We start from the raw sequence: 26105 nt of genomic DNA on the forward strand, positions 1-26105 counted from the left end.
AGGCGCAATTAGTTTAACACGAGATCTTGAAACCGGACTAATTCAGACCTGTTTATGCAGACCTGACAATTCAGACAGAAAACAAACTAAATTTAGTGCTGGACACTCAAAACACTTCTGTCAGCAGACAGACACCCTGGCTCTTTACCTTCCAAATCTGCCCTCCTGGTTCTTACTTAAATTGCCAGTCTCCTCTTCCTGGACAGGACCTCAGTCCTGACCAGCCACCCTAAAAACAGAACCGTCTGACCTCAGGTCTGCCTCTCCCTCCATCACAATAAAGCCCACGTGAAACCTGCCCTTGCTGCAAGCTTGCCCGGGGTGGGGGTGGGGAGGCCGGAAGGGTTGACAAAGGGCAGAAGGAACAGAGACCAACAGAGCTTGGGAATGTCACATCTAGCGTTTCCCAGCCACTGACCCCACACTGAGCCTGGGAGACTAACAGGCAGGGCCTGCAGCTGGTCCCAGCTTGAACTGCACTCTGCCAAGAGAGAATAACAGCAAGTAGCCCCTGACCCTGCATGCTTCGAACCCCCGCCAATCCAATTCTCCCTCATCTCCTCTTACCTGATCCTCCCCTGTCTCCACCACACAAGTTCAAAGCCCTCGCTGGGAAGGACAGCTGGACCCGTTCCCAACACTGTTGCTACTGGGGTCACAGACATGAACTAGCATGTTGGTACTTAAACAAGAGCGTTAACACTCTTCAGATGATACTGGAGCATTGCGAGGAGTGTGGTGCATCAAATCAACCCACAGGTTACAGACGAAACCTGAGCTACTCTGGAAGCGAAAGGCTGATGAAAATCGCTGCATAACTAGATTTAATTCTGCCTCAGATGCTCCGAAAAATCTATTCGCCCTTCTCTGCCATCAGAAGTTCATGGTCTGGGAAGCACACTGTTGGGTACTCATGCAACTAACACGCATGGCAAATGCCTCCCATGGGGCACAGCTCTTATACGGCAGCACCGCCAACACAGCCACTCGGTGACTTTAGGGCTTTCTGAGCATTCATCTCTCGTCCACACTTGCGGAGTTGCTGACAGTGTTGGGCTGCTTATTCATCCCCTCTCACACCCTGGAGTCCGCTAACTGACGACCCAGAGAATGCTAGGGTTTGTGATCACTCTAGAGCAGCTCACAGCCAGAGCCAAGTCACCTCTCAGACAGCTCTGTCAAGGTAGACACCCCTCTGACCTTTTCTATGGGGGTGGGGGGCTGGGAGGAAGAGGAACAGCAGGGTGGAAAACAAGAGGCCTAACCTAGGACTATACCATACTATGCCCACACTGGGGCCACACTGAGACTTTATAAGTCTAGGCCGGCTTTCTGGTCCCAGCCACCTTGTCAACCCAGTGTTAACACACATACAGGATGAAGTGCCCCAAACGGTTGCCTGAGGAACAGAGCAGAGCTATGGGAGGATACAACAACATCTATTCTGAGAAAGAACAACTGAAAAATCAACACGAAACACAAAACAACGCAATGCTTCGTGTAGGTCAAACCATTTTGTAGTAACCCACGTCGGAAAGGAAAGCAAGAATATTGCCAAAATAAGAGCCAGAGGTAGGTCTCCTGGGGTTGGCCATTCGAGGCCAGCAATCATGACTGCACCTACCATGCAGTTCTTGTATTTTTTTCTTACAAAAGCAATGTATGTTTACCTTAAGCAGGACAACATAGAGAGCTAACAGTATTTCTCCCCCGTGCCCACAGGGCTCCACCAACGGCATTCAGTTAGCAAGCCTTTCCCATCACTCCAGGCCCATTTGAAACAGCAGGACCGCGCTACACGCGTTACTCTAGAACCTGCTTCCTTCCCACTGAGGACAGAAACTGCTTTGTCGGCTATGACATGTGTTTAAAGGTGCCGCGGAAGGCGCACATCTCACGAGAGCGTAGCCATCAAGCACCGTGGAAAACATCAACTGATGTCAATATCTACAAGCAAAAGTCAGTTTTCTACTTCTTTCTTATAACCAGAAAGGGCATTCCAGTGATAGTTTAGGAAATAAAATTATGCTGAAACCCAGACATTTTGTCTACTAAAGACTCATGGACGTTAACGTTTGGCATTGTGTTAAGAGGGGCATTGTTTTGGTTTTCAGTGGCCACAACAAGCCAGGTATTCAAAGGCACATAAAGCCCGGCTCTCCTGTCTTCAGTTCATCGGAAAGTGAATTGTGCTGCTCGGTGCCAAAAAGAAAAATGACCAGCAACATTAGTTAGGATATAATTGATTCCTCCTATCTTCATCTCGGAGACCGAGGCTTAAAGGCCATCGTTCACTTGCGATCAGACCACACTTTAAAGCTGCAGAACGGCCAAGCTTTCCCACCTGAAAGCAGGTACTGTACACAGAGGGGAGGGGAGGGGAGGGGAGGGGAGGGGAGGGGAGGGGAGGACAAGCCAAAGAATGCCATTCCCCTGCCCTGCAGCCCACTGAACGCCTTCTCCTTTCCATTGGGACCACCATTGTAAATAAACTCTGAACCGGAACTAATCCTTGGATTCTGCATCCTGTTATCAAAGTGGCACCCTAAAAGCAGGACTCAGACGGCTCCCGTTACTGTAAAACTTCCCCCAACTTCCTACAATGCCAACCAAGGAACATAAGAAGTTCATCGTCTGCGTGACGGCTTATTTCGTGCACGACTTATTTCGTGAAGAAGCTAATCACTTGGGCAACTTAGAGCTGCAGTTTGAGGGTTTGAGGAGGTTCGGAGGTGGAGCCTCTGGGGGGTGGACAGGTCACTGTGCTGAATCCACAAGAATGCAGTAAACTCCTTGGCCCTACGGAGCCTCTCACTTCCCCCTGGGAGGACACAGCAGCAGCTATCAACCAGAAGGGAAGCTCTCGACTCTGTCTGCTGGCCCTTTCCTCATGGACTTTGTAGAACTATGAGAAACAGACTCCTGTCTGTCACCCACGGGATGCTACATGACAGAGGCCCAGACGGACTGGGAGTTTCGACCACATAGAAACAAGGCCGTGTGACAAAACGGTGAAGCCCATGACTCAATACAAATTTTAGTTTGTTCGACAAAAGTCGAGGTTTTTCTCGCTATCCCCTTTACGTCTCTCCTTTTATTTATTTCATTTCCTCCCCACACTGATACAGAAAATGGTGCACGGCCCAATAATACGGCTCACTGTGATGCACAGAAGCCCATTTTTTAAAGGAAAGAGCTCAGAAGCAAGGCAAAAAAACTATCAATCCTACCTCTGTCCAATCTACTGTTTGCCTCTCGGCCCCTGGTATAAGAAAACCAATAGAAAATCAATACCCTACTTCATTGGTTGAATTCACACCACACCTTTATGTCCACGCACGCAAGGGCAGAAGATAGATCTATTTTTTAACTCGTGTTTTAATCCATCTAGACAACTTAACCCAGTAACGCTACGAAGTGCCTTTTAAGGAATCTTTAAAACATGCGCTTGTCTACCGGTGGATCTGTTTACATGGCTGCATTTCCATCCCTGCCATTATACTTAGAGCGGCCATGCTAATTCCAGTCTCCCAGGAACATGTGCTGATCAGTCACCTACTGCAGTCTCTCTATGGGCAAGGATCAGGAAGGCTGCGTCTTCTCTGAGAGCTCACTGCCAGGTCTTGGTGAAGAGCGTCTAAGAGATCAGGAGTTCTAGACTCTTCCAGAGGCATTCAAGACGCCAATGGGGCTCAACGCTGTCTGAACTGATGTCCTCTGAGGCGGGGACTGACACGTGGTACTCACATGCAGAACCTGCCACACAGCTGATGTTTAAACGCCATTGGGAAACACTTGATTCGTCAGTGGGACGCCTACGCCAAGCTAGCAAACACTCTGAACCCTCTGAGGATATAAAAGAAAAAACCTGACTGCTTAGGAACAAGAGAAAGAAGGGCGTGAGGTCCAACAGCCAGCTCTGCCACAAAACCCGGGACCTAAAAGCCATGGGGGCCTGCACGGACTCACATATATCTCGTTGTGGTCGAAGCGCTTCTTGAGGTTGCCGATGAAGGTCTCCTCATTGAGCGGTTCTAGAAGAACCATGTCTCCCACGCCGATCATGTTGTCCAGGAGCGAGGACTTCACCTCCATTTTGGCCATGGTCTCCAGCTGGAAGAGAGGGGAAGGTGTCAAATCCATGCGCAAAACTCTTTCGGCTGGGTTCTGTGTGGCTGGAGAAATGACCCCCACCCGCCACATAAAATGCCATCGTCTCCCTCCCCATGATCCACCTAGCTGGCGTTGCCATGATGCCTCCCTGCCGCCAAACGAACCTTCTTCCGAGTCCATCCTCCCAGGCAGAGGCCATCCACAGAGAGTGCCAACAGGGAGTCACCGTCAGTACCGCCCTGATGGCATCTCTATCACCAACCAAACTGGCACAACTCCAGCAGAATCCCTTTCCGAAACCCCAAGCCACCCTGCCCCAGCCTTTCGGGAGCAAAGGCAGCCTAGGCCATACCTGAACCTGCTTCCTCTAAGATGATGTCACACCTCAGCTTCCCAAGACTAACTGGCAATGTATTAGCCTAAGACACTGTGTTGGAAATAATACCGGTAACCCTGCTGACCACACCAAAGAACTCTGCATGCAGTGATGAACTTAATCCTCGCAACAACTCCACTGGGAGCATTGTTAACTCCGTGCTAATAGGAGCTATCTGGAGCCGGCGCGACGGCTGAGCAGGTAAGGGCACTTGTCACCAAGCCTGCAGACCTGAGTCCAATGCCTGGAACTCACACGGTGGAAAGAGAGAACCAACTTCTGTAATTTCTCCTCTGCCTTCTGTGCACATATACCATGGCATGTATGTACCCACCCCAAACATACTAATCTTAAAAATTTACATGAGGAAATTGGACCAGCAAGCCAGCTCGGTGGGTAAAGGAATTTACCACAAGCCTGACACTCTGAGTTTGGTCCCAGGGTCTAAGGAGAAAAAGAGTTGTCATCTGATCTCCACACGATAGTACATTCTCATCAGGTCACTCACGCATACACAAAAGTTTTGGTTTTTTTTTTTTTAATGAGAAGAAAAATTGAAGCTCAGTCTCCTGTGATTTCTGGCAAGTGTTTTGTATGTGTTGTTAAAGAATCCTGTAGCATGCCCCGCAGAGTGGTGCATGCCCTCGATCCCAAGAGGCAGAGAGGCAGGTGGATCTCTGTGAGTTCGAGGTCAGCCTGGTCTACAGAGCGAGTTCCAGGACAGCCAGAGCTATACAGGGAGGCTGTCTCAAAAACAAACAAACAAGAATGCCATCGCTACTCTGACACCATAGCTATGGGAAGAGGTTTCATCCCAGCATGGGAAGCTTATTCACAAAGAGTACAGCCCACAAGTAAACAGAGGCTGCCCAGCCAATGTAATCAGCCAAGGTGATCTCCATATTCTCGGTTTTCATCCTGACTAACCATCCTAACAGCCAAACCAAGTTAACCCACAATGACTGACTAGACCCAAATACCACTTCTCCTTCAACTCAGAAGGGATTGCTACCGCGAGGAAACAGAGGCACCCTGTAACGGCAGCATATTCTATACCCAGGATGTAGGGTGCCATCCACAGAGGAGAGCTAAGCCAACCAAGGCCCCAATCTCTGTGCTGCCAAGAGGACTAAAGTCCCTGCGAAGGTCTTCACAAGGGAAAGGGTGTGGAGTGTCTACTGTACAAGTGTGCATGTTTGACCAGCTCTTCCCCTCAGATAAACTCACTGCGACAGTCCTAAGTGTTTCCAGCACAGAAATCAAGTTTAAATGATGATGAGACACAAAAAGACAGACGGGAAGGGAGGGAAGGAGGGGGGAAGGAAGGAAGGAGGAAGGGAAAGAATGAAGGGAGGGAGAGAAGAAAGACAGGAAGGAGGGAGGGAAGACAGAAAGGAAGGAGGAGGAAGGGAAAACAGGAAGGAAGGAAGGAGGGAGGGAGGGAAGACAGGAAGGAGGAAGGGAGGGAAGACAGGAAGGAAGGAGGGAGGGAAGACAAGAAGGAGGGAGGGAGGGAGGGAGGGAGGGAGGGAGGGAGGGAGGGAGGGAGGAGAAGGAAAGAAATTCCTAGAAAGCTGAAAAAGGGACTAAGAAAGAATCACAGCTTTCTCCAATACATATGAATTGAGTGAGTACTTAAGACTCAAGAGAAAAGAAACGTTGTTTTACTAACATGCTTTAGTTTCATGTCAACCATCCCTGGAATAACTAGTCCCCAGCACCACCTAGACCAAACCTCCAGAGAACAAGGAATGGTTCCTGCACTGGGGTGGGTCACGTTGCATTTCAGAACAGAGCTGGAGGAGATGGGAGGTACCTGCCATTTCTAGGGCTGGAGCAGCAGCCAGGAGACAGTCCACGGGAGACCGTGAGCCCCCGACTGTCAAAATAAATTAACGTTTAAATCAAACCTCAAGTTCTCAAACTCGTGCAGTGCCAAAAAAAAAAAAAAAAAAAAAAAAAAAAAAAAAAAAAACCACTCCAGGTTTGTAGCGTTGCATTTAATTTGGCCAAGGAGAGAAGAGAGATTGGGGACTAAGGAAGAAGTTGACTTGAGAAGGGTTTCAAAAATAACCACCTCAAACCAGCAAGTAAACAAGGTGGCTGACCGGGAACTCTGCCCAGGGGGACTGCTGGATGGAAGCTATTTACAGAAGCAGCTGGAAAGACACCTCTGCAGCTGGCTGCAGGGGACAGTAATCAGGCGGCCAACCTGCCCCCTTGGCCCGGCCACACCCTTACAACCGCCCACACAGCTCAAGGAAATCCTGTCAGCCGGCTCAGACATGCTGGCCCAACTTCATCATCCAGGCAGGTACAAGTCAACTCAGAAAACGGACAAAAATTGAAAACGCGCTTTTTGCAAACTATAATATATACCGATAAAACGATCCAAGCTGAAAGGTTAACCTAAGAGTCCTTCAGTTACGAGTACAGTTTGTCATTTTAGTGTCTGGGTATTGGAGAACATGACATCACGGTGGCTTCCATCATCAAAGGTAGAAAGAAGACACAGGGAATATGGTGGGAGCTTCCCCAGCTCCTTAGAAACGAATTGTTTCCCATACTGAAGCGAGCAGAATTAGAACCATTACTTCTAGCATAGGTTGAGCTCATTTGAGATCTTAATAAAAACATCTGGTATATTTGCTCCACCAAAAAAAAAAAAAAATCCTTTCTGACAGAGCTATGACTAACCATGGAAACAAATCTCAGAAGCATTTGCTAACTCAGTGTTTCCTAAAACCATCAAAAGAATTTCCACAGCTTTATGCGAAAATGAGACTGTACGTAAGGCACCAGGAATACTTTTTATGTTCTACACAAAGATGTGTGGGCATAGCAAAAAAAAAAGGTGTGTTGTGTGTGAGTGCGTGTGTGCGTGTGTGTGCGTGTGCATGTGTGTGTGCGTGTGTGTGCGTGTGTGTGCATGGGTGTATGTACGTGTGTGTGCGCGTGCATGTGCGTGTGTGGATGTTTGTGTGCGTGTGTGTGCTTGTGTGTGTGCGTGTGCATGTGTGTGTAGGCAGTTTCCATTCCCAAAGAGCCCTCACACAGATCTACATTGCTCTGCCCTACGCTTCAGGTATTAGTACATATCACGTGTACATTAAACCAACCAAGACACCAACAGGAGCCTGTCACCTCCCAGTCGCTGTAGCTGCCGGACGGACGCAACACTTGGGTTGGCTCAACAACCCCTGCTCTCATCGCTGAGGCCACTTCCAGAAGGAAATGGCGTGCGGAGGAGGCAAGGCAGGGAAATGACTGAAAATGATTAGCGATGGAATCCTAATGACGTCACAAACCTCTAGACCAAACTGCACTTAAGGTTCCCGGCACCTCACTCGGGGTTTCTGGGATGTGAGTCCCTTAGCTCCCTTTATGGTTGAAGTACGTGGAGTTGGATCTTCCGTCGCCATTGGAAAGCATCTGACATTGGATCCAAGCAACTGGTGCCAGAGCAAAGGCTCAAACTAGCTGAGCTAGGCCATGGGTGTGAGGTGGAGGGCACAGGAAGTACACATTTTAGGCCAGCGAGATCATATTTGATATCTATTACTGGAACCACAGGCTGAGCCGGGCATGCCCTGGGGACTCAGATCTCGTAGCTGTAACGCTAGAGAATTTGAATTCGGGGAATTCAGAATACCAGAGCCATGTGTCCATGACACTGATCTATATGAAAGGCCAGCAAGGCAAGAATTTTCTGTTCACTGCCTGTAGCGGTCAAGCCGAAGCCAACTGGTTCCTGAGAAAGGGATAAGCCCTCCCACCGCAAAGAGGTAAGAACCAGAAGGTACCACCAAACTCTGTTTCTTCCACTATCAACCAAAAGTGACAGCTCTCTGCAGGGAAGAAGCCACGGCCAAGCAACACACTCTCAGGTCAGGTTCCTAAGGCTTGACAGGATTTTCAGTGTGTGTTACAAGTCCATGGAAGCAAGTCAACCTTGCAAAACAGCTACATTTTTAAGGAACAATAGCGCCAAACTCTTGTTGATCATACGATTGTTTGACCCTCGCTGACAACCAGCCCCAGAGACTTCTAACTCACAAGTACTGTTTAAGTATGAAAGCCTCGCAAAGTCTCTCCCCAGTGCTCACTCGGGAGGCCATGGAAGACGGATGCACAAGAGACCTTCTCGGAGAACAGTGGGTGGCATGTTTTTAGCCACACAGGGGAGAGATACATGATTTGTCTGGGGCATCTTATTTTCCCATGTATAGGCAGGATAAGGTGTATGCGAAGCCAGGTATTTCGTGCCCTAACAAGACTCAGGAAGGACAATGAGAGTCGGACCACACAGCAAGACAACAAACAAAAACTGATCCAAGTTGGGCAGTGGTGGCGCACGCCTTTAATCCCACCCAGCACTCGGGAGACAGAGGCAGGTGGATCTCTGTGAGTTCGAAGCCAGCCTGGACTACAAGAGCTAGTTCCAGGACAGGTTCCAGAGCTACAGAGAAACCCTGTCTCGAAAAACAAAAACAAAACAAATTGATCCAAAATGAAATGTATGGGGACAGCTGAGGTCCATAGTAGAGCTGATCTTGCAGGTGCTACTGGGCATGTGGTCCTGTTCCCACTTGTACCTTATCTACCACTTAAGGAGTTCTCCACTTCAGACTTGCATGAGTTAGTTTCTGGAAGGTCTACATGCCCCATCCCAACACAGCAGGAGGTGGGCGCACAGCTGTCCACAGCACTCTAACCACGAGGGGGGGGATGGACGGGACAGCAGATGACCAGGGCCACGGCCACGGCCACGCTCACCATACACAGCATCATGAAGACCACGTGGCCCCTGCGGCATGGCTCCCGCAGCCCAGCTCTGGCCTGTCTTTGCTTCCTTGTCTGCTGCATCCTTGCTAACTCGGTTTTCTCTGCAGTTCTGAATACGTGCAGCCTTCAAACCAAATCCTTGGTGGTTTGAACTGAGCAGACCTAAATCACAGTATCAAACCGTTTGTAGAGCTGATTGTTTTATGAAATCTAACCTTCCTTCCTAACTTGATGAAAGCCATCTACAAACGCAATGACTGGGGAAACCCATCTGAGGGGCCACAGGAACAGGGCCCCTGGATCTCAGGGTGACCAAGCCAGCAACAGTTGCTAGGTGACTCCATGGCTACCTGAGCTTTTTACAGCCACTGCCTGTGTCTCTGAGGCAACTGCTCCTTCCCCAAACCCGCTCTCATCTCAAGCACCTCCAAATGCCCACTGCTTTTCTTCAGTGTAACTAGTTTACTGGAAACCTGCAGAGCATGAAACACACCTAAAAATACTGAAAGCATCATTTCGAACCGTCTTTAAAATCAAAAAGAGACCTCATTGCTCATATTCTCACTCCTCCCGCTCTTCAGCCGGACTTTGGGAGCTCAGGTCTCTGCCTCTGGTTCTATCAGTTGCTGGACGAAGGTTCTATGGTGACATTTAAGATACTCATCAGTCTGACTACAGGGCAAGGCCAGTTCAGACACTCTCTCCGCTATTGCTTAGGGTCTTAGCTGGGGTCATCCTTGTGGATTCCTGGGAATTTCTCTAGTGCCAGGTTTCTTGCTAAGCCCATAATGACTCCCTCAATCGAGATATCTCTTCTCTTGCTCCCATCTCTGTCCTTGCTCCATCTCAACTATCCCGTTCCCTCAAGTTCTCCTTCCCTCTCCCCTTCTCCCCTCACCTTCCCCTTCCACTCTCCCTACTCCTCCACACCCATGCTGCCTATTTTGTCAGGCTATCTTGTCTATTTCCCCTTTCCAGGTGGATCTATGTATGTTTTTCTTAACACCCACTGAAACAGTTTACCTGAGCTAATGGGAGCTCACCAACTCTAGCCGGACAGGGAAGGAAACAGCATAGGTCCTAACGAGTCCCTCTGAATGTGGGTGACAGTTGCATGGCTGGGGCAGACTGCGGAGCCATTGGCAGTGGCACCAGGGTTTATCCCTACTGCTTGTACTGGCTTTTTGGAACCCATTCTCTTTGGATAGATACCTTGCTCAGCCTAAATATAGTAGGGAGGGCTGTGGACCTTCCCCAAAGCAATGTGCCTTACCCTCTCTGAGGAGTGTAGGGGAGTGGGGTGGGGTGCGGTAAGTAGAGAGAATGGGAGGAGGGAAGGGAGTAGGAACTGGGATGGGTATGTAAAAATGAAAAAAGATAGTTTTTTTCTTTTTTAAAAAAATAATAAAAAGAAAAAATAAAATAAAAAGAGAATAAAAAATAAAATCAAGAGAGAATACAGCAGGGGATCCTAAAGCATCCCATGGCCACTGTAACCTCACAGCACAACAAAGTCTTCTACCCCATTGTCCACAAACATTCCAAGCTACGGACCGCGAGACACACTGTAACTGTGACCATGAGACACACTGTAACTGTGCCTTCCCTCCAGCTGTCAACCACGGGAAGAGCACTGAATCCCACCATTCGATATCAAAGCAGGAATATGTAAAGTTATTTCAAATTAAAAAATCAACAGTAATAATTAACAAGAAATGGAAGCTAAGCAGAAAGATGACTTGTCGTACCGCCCCCACGATGGACCGAGTTCTTAGGGGAGCACAGGCAGCAACGATGAACACTTTCTGCATTTGAAAGAGCGTGGACGAATTCAAGCTGACAGCTCTGTGCACCAAGATTACTAAGTCACATCATTTTAAATCTGAAACAGCCACTAGGGCAAAACCAAAACTACGCTGTGAGTAAGAAAACAAGGAAGCCTTCTCTGTAACTCAAAGAGGGCATTTAAAACACATCTATTGTAGCATCATCAGAAGGGTGCCCCAGAGGCAAGAGCTACAGGGGACTTGCTAACAGCACCAACCTGTTTAACGGACTCTGGCTCCAGCCATAACCTCCACACAGAGTGGTCCTGCCTGCTGACAGCGCCTTTTCTAGAAAACCAGCTCTTCCCCCAAAGAGCCATGTCTTATTCCTTGGTATCTCCCCAAAGTCTACTGAAAACACAGTCGGAAAACGCGAAGGCAGGAGTCACAGCACAAAGGGGATTCTCGACAGCCACCGCTCTCACGTGTGTAAGTCTGGTCACAATTAGGAGGCAGAAGAATGATAACCGCTTCAAGCGACTTCGGTGATGTCTCTAAAAGGGATCACAACGCCGACAACAGGACAGGAAACGCAGTGCAAGGCTCCGATGAAGTCACTGAGGCTTTTGAGAGTGACATGCTAAACACATTTCAGTGAGGAAACTGGGCCAGTAAGGCAAAACTTCATGAACAAAATAACTCTCAGCAAATCAAGGCAAAACAAAGGCAAAGGACAAACCCAAAACGGCCACATGGTTCAGAACCTAATAGGAGTGAGACACTGAGAACCAAATATCCTCACCAAATATCATCTGGGGGTAAAGGATTAGATACCCATTTATCCAATTCAAGAAGCATGTCCAGGAAGAATCCTGCTGAGATGCTGGCATTGCGCAACCAGCTGGGGCACAGCGGCAGCCACGCAATCTCTCCACTCTTCCCCCACACCATGCCCAAGAGACAGAGCCCAGCAAGAAGGGCCAAGGAATGTCCCATTTTTAAATTTTTAATTACATGTATTTAGTGTGCGTGTACGCATGCCAGGGCATAGGTCTAGAGATCAGAGCGCAGCTTGTGGGAGTCAGTGCTCTCATTTGACCGTGTGGGTCCCAGGAATGGGACTCAGATCACCAGAGTGGCAAATGCTTCCACTCACTGAGCAATCTTACCAACCCAAACCGTCCACTGTTGACATTTCAAATGACCTCTTAAGCGCCTATAGGAAGTGTGTACTCACTATAAAAAAAATAGTAGAAAATATACATGAACAAAAAGAAAAAAAAAACAAATCAAGAAGCTTGTTTTGGCCTAAATCCTTAATTTACTAGAATTTTTACAAAAAGCTAGACTCATAAATTGTTGGAGGTGCTTGTTGGTTCCCAGCCCCCTGGCTAGCTTATACCCGAAATAATCACACAGAAACTGTATTATTTAAATCACTGCTTGGCCCATTAGCTCTAGCCTCTTAAAGGCTAACTCTTACATCTTAATTTAACCCGTCTCCATTCATCTGTGCTTCACCACGAGGTCGTGGCCTACCAGCAAAGTTTCAGCTCTGTCTCAGGTGGCAGTTCCATGGCTTCTCTCTGACTCCGCCCTTCTTTCTCCCAGCATTCAGCCTAGCTTTTCCTGCCTGTCTAAGTTCTGCCTTGCTATAGGTCCAAAGCAGTTTCTTTATTAATGGTAATCACAGCACACAGGGAAATCCCACATCAATAAATTTTATTTACATATATTTTACTCAGAAAAGAAAAACTTCTTGGCAGAGAAGCCAGGACCTCACAACTCCTGTCTCCCTCCTTAAGTCTCTTTGGAGGACCCCCGACTCTGGGCCAAACCCCACACAACCCATAACATGCCAAGGCTCCCAACAGTACCTGCTAACTGGGCCATGCCAGCTTCCACGGGCCTGGGACCAGGACACACAAACCAGTCAAATGGCAGCAAGCATGGGAGATGCTGAGAACAAGGGCTCACATGGGGAGCCCTGCAAGGGACACCCTTCTGAAGGGAAAAGTGGGGCTGATGCTGATCACGTGGGACCAAGAGACGAGCCTAAGATGCCAGGGTTCCACTTAGGAGCCCAGGAGGGGATCTGGGCTTCCTGACTTAAACTCAGCCTGATTTAGTCTGGTAGGAGAAGTCACTAGGCCAAGGAAGCATGCGCCAAGCAAGCCAGCTGGAAGGGATTGAAAGCTTGTGTTCTCCCATCAGAAGCTTTGACCTCCAACTCTGCAGTTCTGGAGGGGAGGCCTTTGGAAAACAATAGCTTCAGAGGCCATTAAGGAAGAGCATGGTGGGATTCATGTCTTTATAAAAGATATAAATGTGAGGAGACACCAGGAAGGTGGGTGCTTGCCAGACAGCAGCTTCCGGAGCTATGGAAAATAAATATCCTTGGCTTAAGCCACTCTGCCTACAGTGCGCCACAGCAACCCAGGCACTGTAACACCCCAACGTCCCTCCCTCGCTGCCTTAGTGGGCCTCCCCGTTCCTTCCCTGAAGAAGGCAGGCTGGCAGGTTTAATTAGTCGGGCAGTGGTGGCGCACGCCTTTGGTCCCAGCGCTCGGGAGGCAGAGGCCAGCCTGGTCTACAGAGTAAGTTCCAGGATAGCCAGGGCTACACAGAGAAACCCTGTCCAGGTGGTACCTGGCTGGGCGGCTGGCACACAAGATGTGGTGTGGCGAGTAAATCCACACATTCTTCTACCCCAAGCACTCATCACCTTGCCCATCGCGCCCTGATGACATCAGCTAAGCTCCGCGGATACACAAGAACAGCTTTGAGTACCCACAACACAGCACACCTGCTCAGGATTTGACACCTGAAGGGCAAATGACATAGAAACTGAATTCTTTAGGGCGATTTACTCAGGCAGCATGGTTCTCCAAAGGGCTGGGTTTAGTGTGTCACACACTCACCGTAGGGTGATTTCTGCTGCACACTGATGTGCGTGTGGGACAAGGTTCGGACGGTACTGATTTTCACTCCTACCGACACGCTTGCTAAGAGAAACATATGAGCGGTGTCTACCCCCTGCATTTACGTCACGGGTTATAGTTTGCTGCCTTTCTGGTCTTTTATTTCATTGTTAAAGTCAACCCATGGGGCAAGTGTCCCCACCTCCAGCCTTTCTCTGAAACCTTCTGCTAAGACTCACGGGCTGTTGGTTGGAGCGCTGTCCTTAGACTCATGGGCTAGGGAAAGAAACGAGCAAGGCCTCAGGGCAATTTCCACAGAGTAAAGCCGTTTGCCTGGTGTTCTAACTCTGAATAAAAACACAAAGAACATTCACAGGCAGTGAAGATCAGATAGATATGAATAAGAAATGAGAGTAAACAGAAAACTGCAAATGTCAGCCCACGTGCCCGGAACGCGGCCACCAAGCCGGAAGCCCCCTGTAAGGAAGAGTAAGGGCTCTGACTGTGACGTTATGGTTAACTAAGGGTTAACACACCTCCCCCCAGTGTTTCTGCAAAGCCAGAAACAGGACTAGAATCACCACAGACCAATCAATGTCAAGGCTGCTTTCCACCTGAGCGTGGAAGCCGGCTTTATCGGCAAAAAGCTGCCTAGGAGCTGTTGTCCACTCTAAGCCAGACTGGCCGGACGGGCCTGAGAAACAGCACCTGGACTCTACTATTCATAAAGAGACAGAGGTTTGGGAGGCTTTTTCCAGCTGTGGAAAATGAATAGGATAAACATATCATCCAGGCTAATTAGAAGGATTTTTGAGGTTTAAAAAAAAAGTGGCGGCTGCAGCAATAGTGAAGGTTTTAGATTACGAACCACGCATCTTCTGATTGAAGAGAAAAAGTCGGCTTATAGAGACCTCCAGTCCCAGGGAAAACCTTCCCAGAGAGAAAACTTGAGATCCCAGAGCCCTGTGCTTGCTCAGTTCTAATGCACTGTCCACCCTTTGATCTAAGTCCTAAGCTGCCAAGCGCGTCCCAGCAACTCGGAGGTAAGAAGTCCTTGCGCACTGCACGAGCCTGACAGCCACCGTTCACCTGCCACGTGACCTGCTGACATTGCAACGGGGCTGCCATCTGCAAAGTTCATGCTTGCACCAGTAAAATTAAGTGACCAAAAAGAAATCGTGAGGAGAAAGAATCGAAAACACTTAAATGAGTTTACAATTTTGTGTTGGGCCGCATTCATAGCTACCTACCCTGGGCCACAGGTTGTGAGTGAGACACAGCTGGGCCCAGGAAGGACCCCAGATCCAGGCTTTGCGATCACAGACTCAGGCTGGAATCCAAGGGAATGCATTCCAATTGCTGATCCCCAAATTCAGGATGAGAGGAAGGTGTACACAGATGGGCAGAGATGAAACTCGCTAGATATGGCTTCCTCCCTTCCCAGAAGGCTTTTCCTCTTTTGACCCCAGCAGCTCACAAGCTCTCCCCACGCTGTCTTACGACAAGACTGTCCACGTAACTAAGTGACTGCCTCCTCCTTTGGGTTCTAGGTTTAGTCTTGGTTAGTCTCGGCAACCAATGAATAGGATCCGGAATTGCCTGGGAAAGGAACTTCTGGAAGTGTCCGAGGAGTTCCTAGATTGGTTTTATGAGATGGAATGCCACACTCTACTTGTGAGTGGCACCATCCGAGACTTGGGGTTCAGAGCTGAGCACCAGCAGCCACAGCTCTCGGATTTCTGACTGTGGGTGTGGTCTGCTCGGCGACCTCATCATCAGGGCATGACTTCTCCATGACAGAACGCGCACTTGGGCTGTGAGCCAAATAAACCCTCCCTTCCTTCTGTCGTCCTCACCAGTTGATCTGTGACAGCAGGTAAGTAACAGGAGGAAGTGCAGCCAGTACACAGACAGACGGACAGACAGACACAAACACCCATTATTTCCCAGAGGGAGGTCTGCTGAGTGAAGTCAGGAACATCACCAAGGGACATCTCTCCAAGGCTCACCCAGCAGCAGCATCCAGCGTCCCCACCCCCACCCCACTTCTTTGCTTCCCCACAACCCACAGAAGCGTCCCTCGCCTTCTGCAAGCTCAGGAGGTCCGGAGAGCTAGTTTTAAGAAGGAGCCTGCAATCATACTACGCGACTCACACGAAACCTTACAAGAATCAATGAGCTAACGTCTGAGGGGCTACGAGGCCTGCGGGACAGGGGAGCCAAACGCCATAAACCGCGGTTCCATCCAGAAACACAAACTCAGCTGTACAAGAGAATGTGCTAATTATAACCCACAGACTTCTCAATCCGTTCCCTCAAGGCGGATAAAAAAGATTCCAAGAAGTCAAATGTTTAGATTGGCGAACCTGAGCCCCAGGAACCCCGGTATGAACGTAAAACTGCTCAAATATAACTGGCAAGCTGTCAGCTCTCGTGGGCCCCGCTGGATCCACATATGCCACGAGTAATTATTAAACCGACTACAGCCGCCAGGGAAACCAACTTCCCTTCCAAACGAATCCACTTATTAATCAGAAGGTCCCAGGCTCGTTTGGTTCCACAGACTGCAAACCCTGCCAAAGCCTCCAGCACCCGGTGGCTCTCGCCCTCCGCTCACACCACCTGTCAAGATCAAGGAACCACTCAAGGCCGAAGAGTGCTCTTCCACCAAAGGCCACCCCAGCCCTCCAGTCCCTTTACAGCTGATACGTCCAGACCCAGAAGATCCAAGGTGCAGATCCAACTCAGTGTGACGGGGATACCTTAGGCACAATGCCACCTCCAAGCCTCAGTTTCCCCACAAAAAAAAAAAAAAAAAAAACATAGCCCACTGTCTCCCAAGCTCACTCCTACAGTCTTCCCGGCTTCCATCCGTCCGTGCTGACGCGACCAATTCTAGAAAGGCTGAGTCCCTTCATTTGAGGAATTCTAAAGAATGTTTAAAGAAACAAAAAGTCAGCAAATGCCAATCCACAAAAATCTCAATGACATTTTCTCAGAAGCTAAGGGGAGCAGCTATTCTGGACCCATCATGGAAAAAATGTATTAAAAGCCTAACTACAGACAGCAGAGACAGACTGCGCAGAAATAAACAGGATGGCCCCAACACGCAGCTACCCGGGCAGAGGGGACACAGCAAGACTGTGTTTACAGCCGTCCACACAATCGCTGCCCGAAGGACATCCTCCCTCTTTAGAAATCCATCTAGTTATGAAAGCACTTAGTTATGAGATCAAACTACAGATCTACATATTAAAAAATGTAGGAAAAGTTCCTTCCTTACCAGCGCGGGCCTCAGGCACGGCTCTGTAGCTGGTGTGAGAAAAGGCCTTAGGAAAGAAATTCAGAGACTCCCTGAGCTGTCAGCTCCTAAAGTCTAATAAACTATGTAAACAAAGGGAGAGATGTTTATACGTTTACATTAGGATTTCATGAATGTTTATTAGTTGAAAAGCGATCAAACAAAAATAGCTAAGATAGTCCCTCCCCCGAAGACCCTGATAATATAAATTCAGAAGGCAAAGCTATTCTGTAATTTGAAAAGAATTTCTTAAAAAATAGCTAACTTGCTGCAATGCATTGCTTCATGTAAAGTTGTGTAAAATCAACAACGGTGATAGAATTCGGGAGCATTTTCTGTATCAACCTCCAGGTCTTTTCTCTTTGTAATATTAAATTTCAGAGGCAAAACGATCATGATTCTTATTACCGTGCTGGGCCGTATTTATCAAGAACCAAGGATCATTAGAGCATGCCGTAAGAATTTTGAAATGATATCAAACGTGTACCCTAAAACCTGTGTTTACAAAATGTCCACTTACAGACGTTAACTAAATCTAAATGACAATTCTGCCAAACTTCCAGATGATCTACAGGTAACAACAGTTACTTCCCAAGAGCGGAGGCCACACGCAGGTACACTTTCCTCCTTGAAACAGCATACCTAGTACGTTACACAAAAACCCACTGTTAAGGTCCATCAGCTTGCCTATGCAAAGAGCCACAGAACAACAACCGTGTCCCCCAAGGGACAATTTAGTCAAAGAGGAAATGCCTACGAACAAACTGGACGGTAAAACCCAGAGGAGAAAAAGTTCACGTCCTGTTCAAGCACTTCAAGAAGCAATCTCAAAACACATGAGAACGTGAACCATGAAATTAAAAGGCTAAGCCTTTAAAATGGACGGTTTCACCCTCTCCGTGTTTAACAGGTGGTTAGAAAAACTAGAGCCATTTTTAAATGACGTAAGCGAAATGCCCCCCAGTTTAGAAGATAAACTGCTTACCAACGTTTCTCCTCCATGGTTTCCTCCGCCAAGTTAGCCAGCCCTTTGGTGCTCAGTTCACATGCAAGCGAGGGACAAACATTCCTTCTGACGTGAGAGCACACCGGGTACAACAAACAACGAATGTTGCGCACGCAGATAAGGGGAAAGGAGGTCGATACCAGGCTGGCAGAGGGGCCCAGAGCATCTACCCAAGGCTGACCTTCATGATCAACTACCTGCTGTCCATCACCCACCGCGCCTGCTCAGAGCACAACAGAACAAGAGACCTATGTACCGCTTCCAGGCATTTGCAATCAAACTGAGTCAACGATTAAGAGCAAACTAATCAATCAACAGTGTGCGCACCACGCAACCTCTTCAGATTAGATTTACATTGACAATTAGCGTAGTTTCTTGCGGGGATATAAGTTTAAGATGTGCTGCATTCAGTTACCCTGTGGAACGTGTGTTTAATGATGCCAAAGACGTGCTGCATTCTCTGATGTGCCATTTGTTTAATTCTGTGAAGATGTGTCACTGTGCCTGTCTAAAACACCTGATTGGTCTAGTAAGAGGCTGAATGGCCAATAGCGAGGCAGGAGAGAAATAGGTGGGACTATCAGGCAGAGAGAGTACATAGGAAGAGAAATCCGGGAAGAGAAGATCAGGGAGCAAGAGAAGCAGAAGGAAGAAGGCACCAGGGGCCAGTTACCCAGGGCACAGTCAGTCACAGAGTAAGGAGGAAAGGAAGACATGTAGACTAGAGAAAGATAAAAGCCCAGAGGCAAAAGGTAGAATAATTTAAGCTAAAAAAAAAAAAAGCCTGGCTTTAGCTGGTGGTTCAAAGGATGTGGTCCATGGACACATGGTCCTACGGCTTTAAGATTACAGTGACGGGGTTCATCATGGCAGAAGCTTGTGTTCCCGTCGTGGTCGCCGACAACCCCTCCCAACAGTGTCTCAGGCTGATAAACGAGCTCTTAACACATGGGCTTCGGGCATTCATTTCAGATTTAAGCTACAGCACAGACAGCAAAAAAATAATACTGAGCTCACGGTCTGAGTTGGCTGGGACAATGACTAACAGGGAGGGCTGCTTTGGGCAGCTGTCCAGATTACTGTATAAAGGCAGGCAAGCCACGGGGGAAACAGGCACTAACTGTAAAAAAAAAAAAAAAAAGACACAGCAAAGCTAGCAGCAGGGACTCCAGCTGGGCCTCCAACCTAGCAGCTTGGGGCTAAGAATTGTTGGAGTGATTCAAATGAGAAAAGATGAAGAAATCAGACAATTAGAACCCAGGAAACTTACCAATGGTAGGGTGCAAGCCTGGCCCACACAGGAAAGACATTTCTCCCCGCTCCCTTGCCTCCACCCTGAGAGACAGGTTTTCCTGCTTCTGGTTGAGCCTGGAACTCACTACGTAGCCCAGGCTGACCCCAACCTCCCAAGGCCTAAGACTCCAGGTTGTACCACCATGCCTGGCACTGGTACCGCCTCGAGGGCTGTGGCCTAGACAGTTAAAGAGTGCCGGCGTGCTATTCAGCTAAAAGCGGAACTGGTCTTTCTGAACGACTTCCGGTCTTATTTACTCAGCTCCAAACATATAGTTGTGAGCGCTTGGGTCACTTAAGTACAAAAATAACACTTCACATCCACAGCTGAGCGTGGGGTCAAGAGCGCCAGGTCACATGTCATACCAGAGCCGGGCTCTTAAAGACGCAAAGAATAAACACACACACTGCTGCTTAAAAAATACGGCTGGGTTTCACACTCCAGAACTTTCCATCTTCAAGACTGCCGACGGAGGCAAACATTCCCCTCAAAGAGAACGTGACACTCTGCAAAAGGCTATGGAGGACCTCAGCAAAACGTGGGTGTCCTTACTCCAAGTAGCCCAATAGGAAATCCATGTATTAGTCTTCATACTTGCAAGTCTGATGTCCAATGCCCTGAAATCAATGTGGTCCTCAGCTCAGAAGAGCATGTGCCTAGCGTGTATGAAGGCCTCGGGTTCAATTCCTAATAGTAAGGTGGGATGGGGAAAAAGGAGGGCTCAATCCAAATGACATAAGGCCCAGGCAAGTTTTTAAAAAGCTATGTATGACCTTTAATGTAGAAATAATATCAATATATTAATATACATACATATATGTGTGTGTATATACTCATGTGTGTGTGTATATATATATATGTACGTGTGTGTGTGTTGTGTGTGTTTTGTAACAGGGTTTCTCTGTGTAACAGCTCTGGCTATCCTGGAACTCACTCTGGTTTTTTTTTTATATATATTTATTTATTATTATGCATACAATATTCTGTTTGTATGTCTGCACGCCAGAAGAGGGCGCCAGACCTCATTACAGATGGTTGTGAGCCACCATGTGGTTGCTGGGAATTGAACTCAGGACCTTTCGAAGAGCAAGCAATGCTCTTAACCACTGAGCCATCTCTCCAGCCCCTGGAACTCACTCTGTAGAGCAGCCTGTCCTCGAACTCACAGAGATCTGATCTGCCGCCTCTGCCTCCCGAGTGCTGGGATTAAAGGCATGCGCCACCAGCACCCCACTATATTAATATATTTCAACAGACTACTGGATGAAGAAAACCATCTCATCGCTATGGTTTGATTATGGCTTATCCCAATCAAAATTCACGCTGACGTTTCACTGCCTGGTGTAGAATGTTGAGAAGTGTTGGGGCTGCTGGGAGGTGATTAGGTCATTAACAGCTTCTCCCAAGACTGGGTCAGTCCTGCAAAGGGCAGGCTGTCATGTAGCAGGATCGCTTCTGTTTCCCCCTCTTCCATGTGGGCTCGTGTGCCTTCCACTTTCTGCCAGGAATCAAGGAGATGCTGGTGCATGCTCTCGGGTCTCCAGAATGACAGATGAGCTGGAGTAAAACTTGGAAATAAATCACCCAGTCTCAGTTATTCTGTCACAGCAACAGAAAACAGTAACAGCAATAGAAAGTCTAAGACTCACATACACATAGCAGAAATCCTTCGTTTCTAGTGAACATACACATCAGAAACCCGGAACAACCAAACGCTTAGCTTTTACTCCTATGGCTACTCTGACTCCTTTATTAATATGCATGCCTGGGTATCGAGCTCAGCAACAAACATGATCTTAATATCTACAGAGCTTTAACCCTCTATGCCGTGTGTGTGTGTCTGTATGTGTCTATACGTCTATGTGTGTATGTGTTTATGTGTGTCAGTGCGTAGCTGTGTATATATCTGTGTGTCTATGCATCTGTGCATATGTATCTCTGTGTATGTGTCTGTGCATATGTGCCTGTGTATGTGTATATGTGTCTATGTATGTGTTTGTGTGTGTGAGTCTGTGTGTGTCTATGTATGTGTTTGTGTGTGTGAGTCTGTGTGTGTCTATGTATGTGTTTGTGTGTGCGTCTGTGTATGTGTGTCTCTGTGTGTCTATGTCTATGATTGTGCATCTATGTATAAGGAGAGAGTGTGTATGTCAGTTATAACATACCCACTGAAATAGTTCTGCCCACAGATTCTGCTGGGATTGTACACCCACTCAACCTAATTTTAACTAAACTGGCCTCCTGAAAAGAAAAGGAACTCAAAACTGAACTCTAAAGGGAAAAAAATTAACTTATGAAATAGAAGGCAAATTCAAACACAAATTTTTCCTGAACCTGAACCTAAAATGATATTCCCACAATGCTTTTCTTTCCAACCACAAACCAAGGAACACAGTAAGAGAAGCCATGGGCCCAGGGTTCCATGCAGGTCCCATGCTACCAAACACACATTTACAGTTCACCTGACTGGAACACTAAGCATCTGCCACAAGAGATGGGGATGTGACTAAAGAGGAGTTGAGAGTTGAAGAGAGACCGATGAACCCGAGTTCATGATGAGAGCCAAGATGCGAATCTACAGAACTGGGAAAGAAATGAGCAAGAAGCTGCCAGAGGGGTCAGAGTGGGCGAGAGCAGGATGGTCAGCAGGATGGAGGCGCAGGCAAGGCTGGGTCACTGGGCTCACAGACCATGCATGTTGGCTAGATTTGTTTTCTCAGAGTTCTCATGATGATGCAATCAGTCCCAGGACCATAAAATGTGACCATCTTTGGAGAGGTCTTTCATGTTAAAGGGGAGGACTTGAGTGGACCCTTGGAAGAGATAAAGAGATAGATAGATAGATAGATAGATAGATAGATAGATAGATAGATAGATGATAAATAATCTAGATGGATGGATAATAGATATATAGATAGATGATAATCTAGATAGGTAGATGATAGATGATAATCTAGATGGATGGATAATAGATGGATAGATAGATAATCTAGATAGATAGTAGATGATAGATAGATGATAGAGATAGATAGATAGATAGATAGATAGATAGATAGATAGAGATAGATAGATGATAGATAATCTAGATAGATAGATGATAATCTAGATGGATGGATAATAGATGGATAGATAATCTAGATAGATAGATAGATAGTAGATGATAGATAGATAGATAGATAGAGATAGATAGATATAGATGATAGATAGATAATCTAGATAGATAGAGATAGATAGATAGATAGATAGATAGATAGATAGATAGATAGACAGATAGAGATAGATAGATGATAGATAATCTAGATAGATGATAGAGATAGATAGATATGATAAATAGATGATAGATTGATAGATAGATAGATAGATAGATAGATAGATAGATAGATAGATAGATAGATAATCAGTTTTGTGTTGGCCAACTACTCATGAGCCTTACCCGGGGTGCAGAAGGTTCATGAACCAGCGACACTCCACTGGGGAAGTGTCCCTCTCCCAGCAGGTATCACCGGTTACAGGAGGGACCTTGTGTCCACCTCCCCTTCTCCGGGCTGGGATTCCATCCGGTCTGAGCCTGTGCAGGTCAGGATGTGCCAACAGTCTCTGATGAGCACCTTTGGGAACCCTGCTTTCCAAATGCTGTGTGATGTTCTTAAAGACCATTCTCTGGTCTAAGACATCCCAGAGAGCTCTCATAATCTCATACACTGTCAAGGGTGTGGGGACAAGCTGGACGTTTACTACCGAAGTCCTAAATCCCTCCAGCTGGCATTCTACTCCCTCGCTACACTGCTGCAACCCCAGAACAAACTCCCATAAAGGCGGCTTCCCTACACCCGATTATTCTTTGCAACGCTCGATGTGAGACTCTCAGGGCATCAACCAAGACAGACAGTTCTATTAAGGAAAGCTCACCAGGCACGAGCTGGGGCTGAAAGCTGGGAGAGATCACACAGGAGGTCCGGGCGAAGCAGGTCGCCACTGGCAACCCAGAGACTGCTGGAACAACACAAACCTACTCAGGAACCACATCCCAGGGCCACTGATACCAAACAGTTCAACTGGCAGGCGCAAGATGGTACAACTTGCCTTCAGCTCTTCCCCTGCATCTGGGTTTTGTTTTCAAACTGCCAAGAATAAGCATAAGTTCCTGAGGTCTCACACCTTAGACTTGCCATGCTCGGGGGAATTCAACGTCACAGAATCCGAGTTCCACAAATCAACCTGCAAGGCCATGAAATCTCCTGCATGGCTCTTATACCACCCACTGAGCAGCACAGACAGACAGACAGACATCCCTGCACTCGTGGCCACACTCAGATGAAAGAAACCATTACGATGAAGAAATCTGAAAAGGAATAAACGCTACTTGTGATCACACTATTGATCATATTGATCCTGCTGCGGGTGCAACAGACTCAAGCCAGAGGAAGAACTAATGTAGATACCTTGGTTACATTCAAATTCCAGGTGACCAACAAAGTCTAGAACAGGGTTTCAAAAGCAGGCCTTACTTCTGGTCCTTTAAACCAACTCAACTGCATGCTCCCTGAAATCAGCAGTATTCCTCGAGTCAGTAACTCTTCCCCGGATGCCAGGCTACACGGCTGCTCCGAGGCCCGGGGGGATTCTTTTGAGAACGTACTAAGATCAATTCCTGTAGATAAACTTCCCAGAAAAGAGCAGCTCTCCGTGCACGATTACAGAAAGCGCAGAACACAAGAGAGGCTGGGAAGAGTGATGGACGGGGACGTGAAAGCAATGAAAAGCGATGCGGTTTTTGAGGCAACTTATCTGATTTGGCATGGTCTCTTTGTGCAAATCCACTGGGTAATTTTCCAGAAGTCTACTCCACCAGTATGGAAAAGTTCAAACTTTCTGATACGGACACGATGGTGGCAATGCAGACTAACCACCAAGGAAATAGGCCGAGAGAAACTCAAGCCTGGCATTCCTTTGGCCACCCCTCCTTTCAGAGTTCAATCCGGCAAGACACCGGGTGCTACTGGAACCTTAGGCTTAATTGGTTCATAACCTCACTCGCTGGTTCTAGGTGTGACTAAATAAAGGGCCACAATTTAGACCGTGAAAAGTATTTTGACTGTGGTGTGAGAAACCAAATTTGCTCTCTGAGCAGATGCACCATTCCTGTAGGCCAGCAAATGAGAGACAAAGCTGGGAATTCAAAGAGAGACATTCAAGGGGGAAAGGGATAGCAGAAAGCAAAGGAATGGCAGGTGACTAGGGAGCCTAGCAGGAACACAGGGACCCAGAAGGAAAATGACACCAGAAGCGACTCTCAAAGGAAGAGGGGCTCCCAGAGCGCACAGCCCACCTGCTAATGTTGAAGGCTTTCTGTCGAGGCTGTCTGTGCACAGCTGAACACCATTGCGCTCCACTCGTGGAGGCTGCCAGCGCCAGGACGCGCAGCGATCCTTTGGCCATTCCTCGGCAGGAAGCACTTGGGCAAAGGCGGGTTTAGCCTCTCCGACTGCCAAGGTTGTGTGATGTTGTCAGTGGTCAGGGAGAAAACATTAAAAGGTAACGAACGATACAAGTGCTGTTCTACTATGCTAATAATCGCTGTCTGTACTTTCTCCTCTGCCGGCTTCCTTTGCACACACCTGCCCGGGAAGTTTATGTCGAAGTCTGTGCTGCTCGTAATTTGTACACACGCCTTGGATTCGAACAGATTTGAAGATCTGAGGGAAGAGTAGCCTTAGAAATCCATTCTCCAGAAGACGCAGAGACAGGAACTAAAATAGAGTCCTTGTTCAGAGCTGGCAGTACCCAGGCACAAGCGCGCGCATGTGCGCGCACACACACACATACACACACACCTCACACAATCCCTACGACAGCCCAGACAAGACTCTGTGTCACAGTTTGTAGACAATGAACAGGTAGACACAGACCCGACAGTGAGGCCACATACACGAGCTAGCAACATTAAATACAAACGCCAAGGTTCAAAGCGGGTGCCCCAAACTGCTTCTCACTTATTTAAGAAGCCTGAACTCAATGGAAAGCTCCAAAAGGGTTGCCCCAAGTGCAAAGCCTTGATGACCAAACAGCTGGACTGCCAGGTGAAGAAGGTGTGAGGCTCTCAGGGGACTCCAGATCGCCCCCCATCCTTCACCCACCCTGCCCTTGGGTCTGCTGACACAGACCTTCCCAGAAGGAGCAGACCGGACCTGCAAGCAAAGACATCTAATTCACGGGATCTCAGATGCCCAACAAAAACAGCAGTCAGCGGCAAGGACAGTGGCAGGACAATTGTCCAACTGACGATGGTGGAGCTTAGTCTCCATAAGACCATCTAAGCTCCAAATATCCTGAGCTGAAACTGCGTTTACGAGATCCAGCCCCCAGAAGTTTCCAGCATCGCGATGCAGGCAGGACACTGTAGGGTAATTCTCCACCCTGCTGCCCACATGGCTAAGGGGAGTCTTGGCTCCCATTCTGGCCTTCATCTGGACAGAGCAACAAGCTACGTATTGCTAGCCTGGGGGAAAAAAATCAAAATTCAAAGTACAGTTTCCACGGAAT

General features: G+C 47.8%; 1 protein-coding gene across 5 annotated transcripts in view; it reads right to left on the reverse strand.

The window, feature by feature from the left end:
• The window catches only part of Myo1b (myosin IB), a 149445-nt gene that overhangs the window by 115977 nt on the left and 7363 nt on the right, over positions 1 to 26105 (reverse strand). For 3 of the 5 annotated variants that reach the window (XM_057758572.1, XM_057758571.1, XM_057758570.1), the window contains exons 1-2: positions 18248 to 18260; positions 3970 to 4113 (exon numbers count right to left, since the gene is read on the reverse strand). In XM_057758572.1, coding sequence (XP_057614555.1) covers positions 3970 to 4104 — 135 coding nt within the window. In that variant the 5' untranslated portion in view covers positions 4105 to 4113; positions 18248 to 18260. Of the gene's footprint in view, positions 1 to 3969; positions 4114 to 18247; positions 18261 to 26105 lie in introns of those variants that run through there. The other 2 variants (XM_057758574.1, XM_057758573.1) reach the window with 1 other exon arrangement.

This window comes from Chionomys nivalis, chromosome 26 (assembly GCF_950005125.1).
Source record: "Chionomys nivalis chromosome 26, mChiNiv1.1, whole genome shotgun sequence".
In the NCBI taxonomy this organism is placed as follows: Eukaryota; Metazoa; Chordata; class Mammalia; order Rodentia; family Cricetidae; genus Chionomys; species Chionomys nivalis.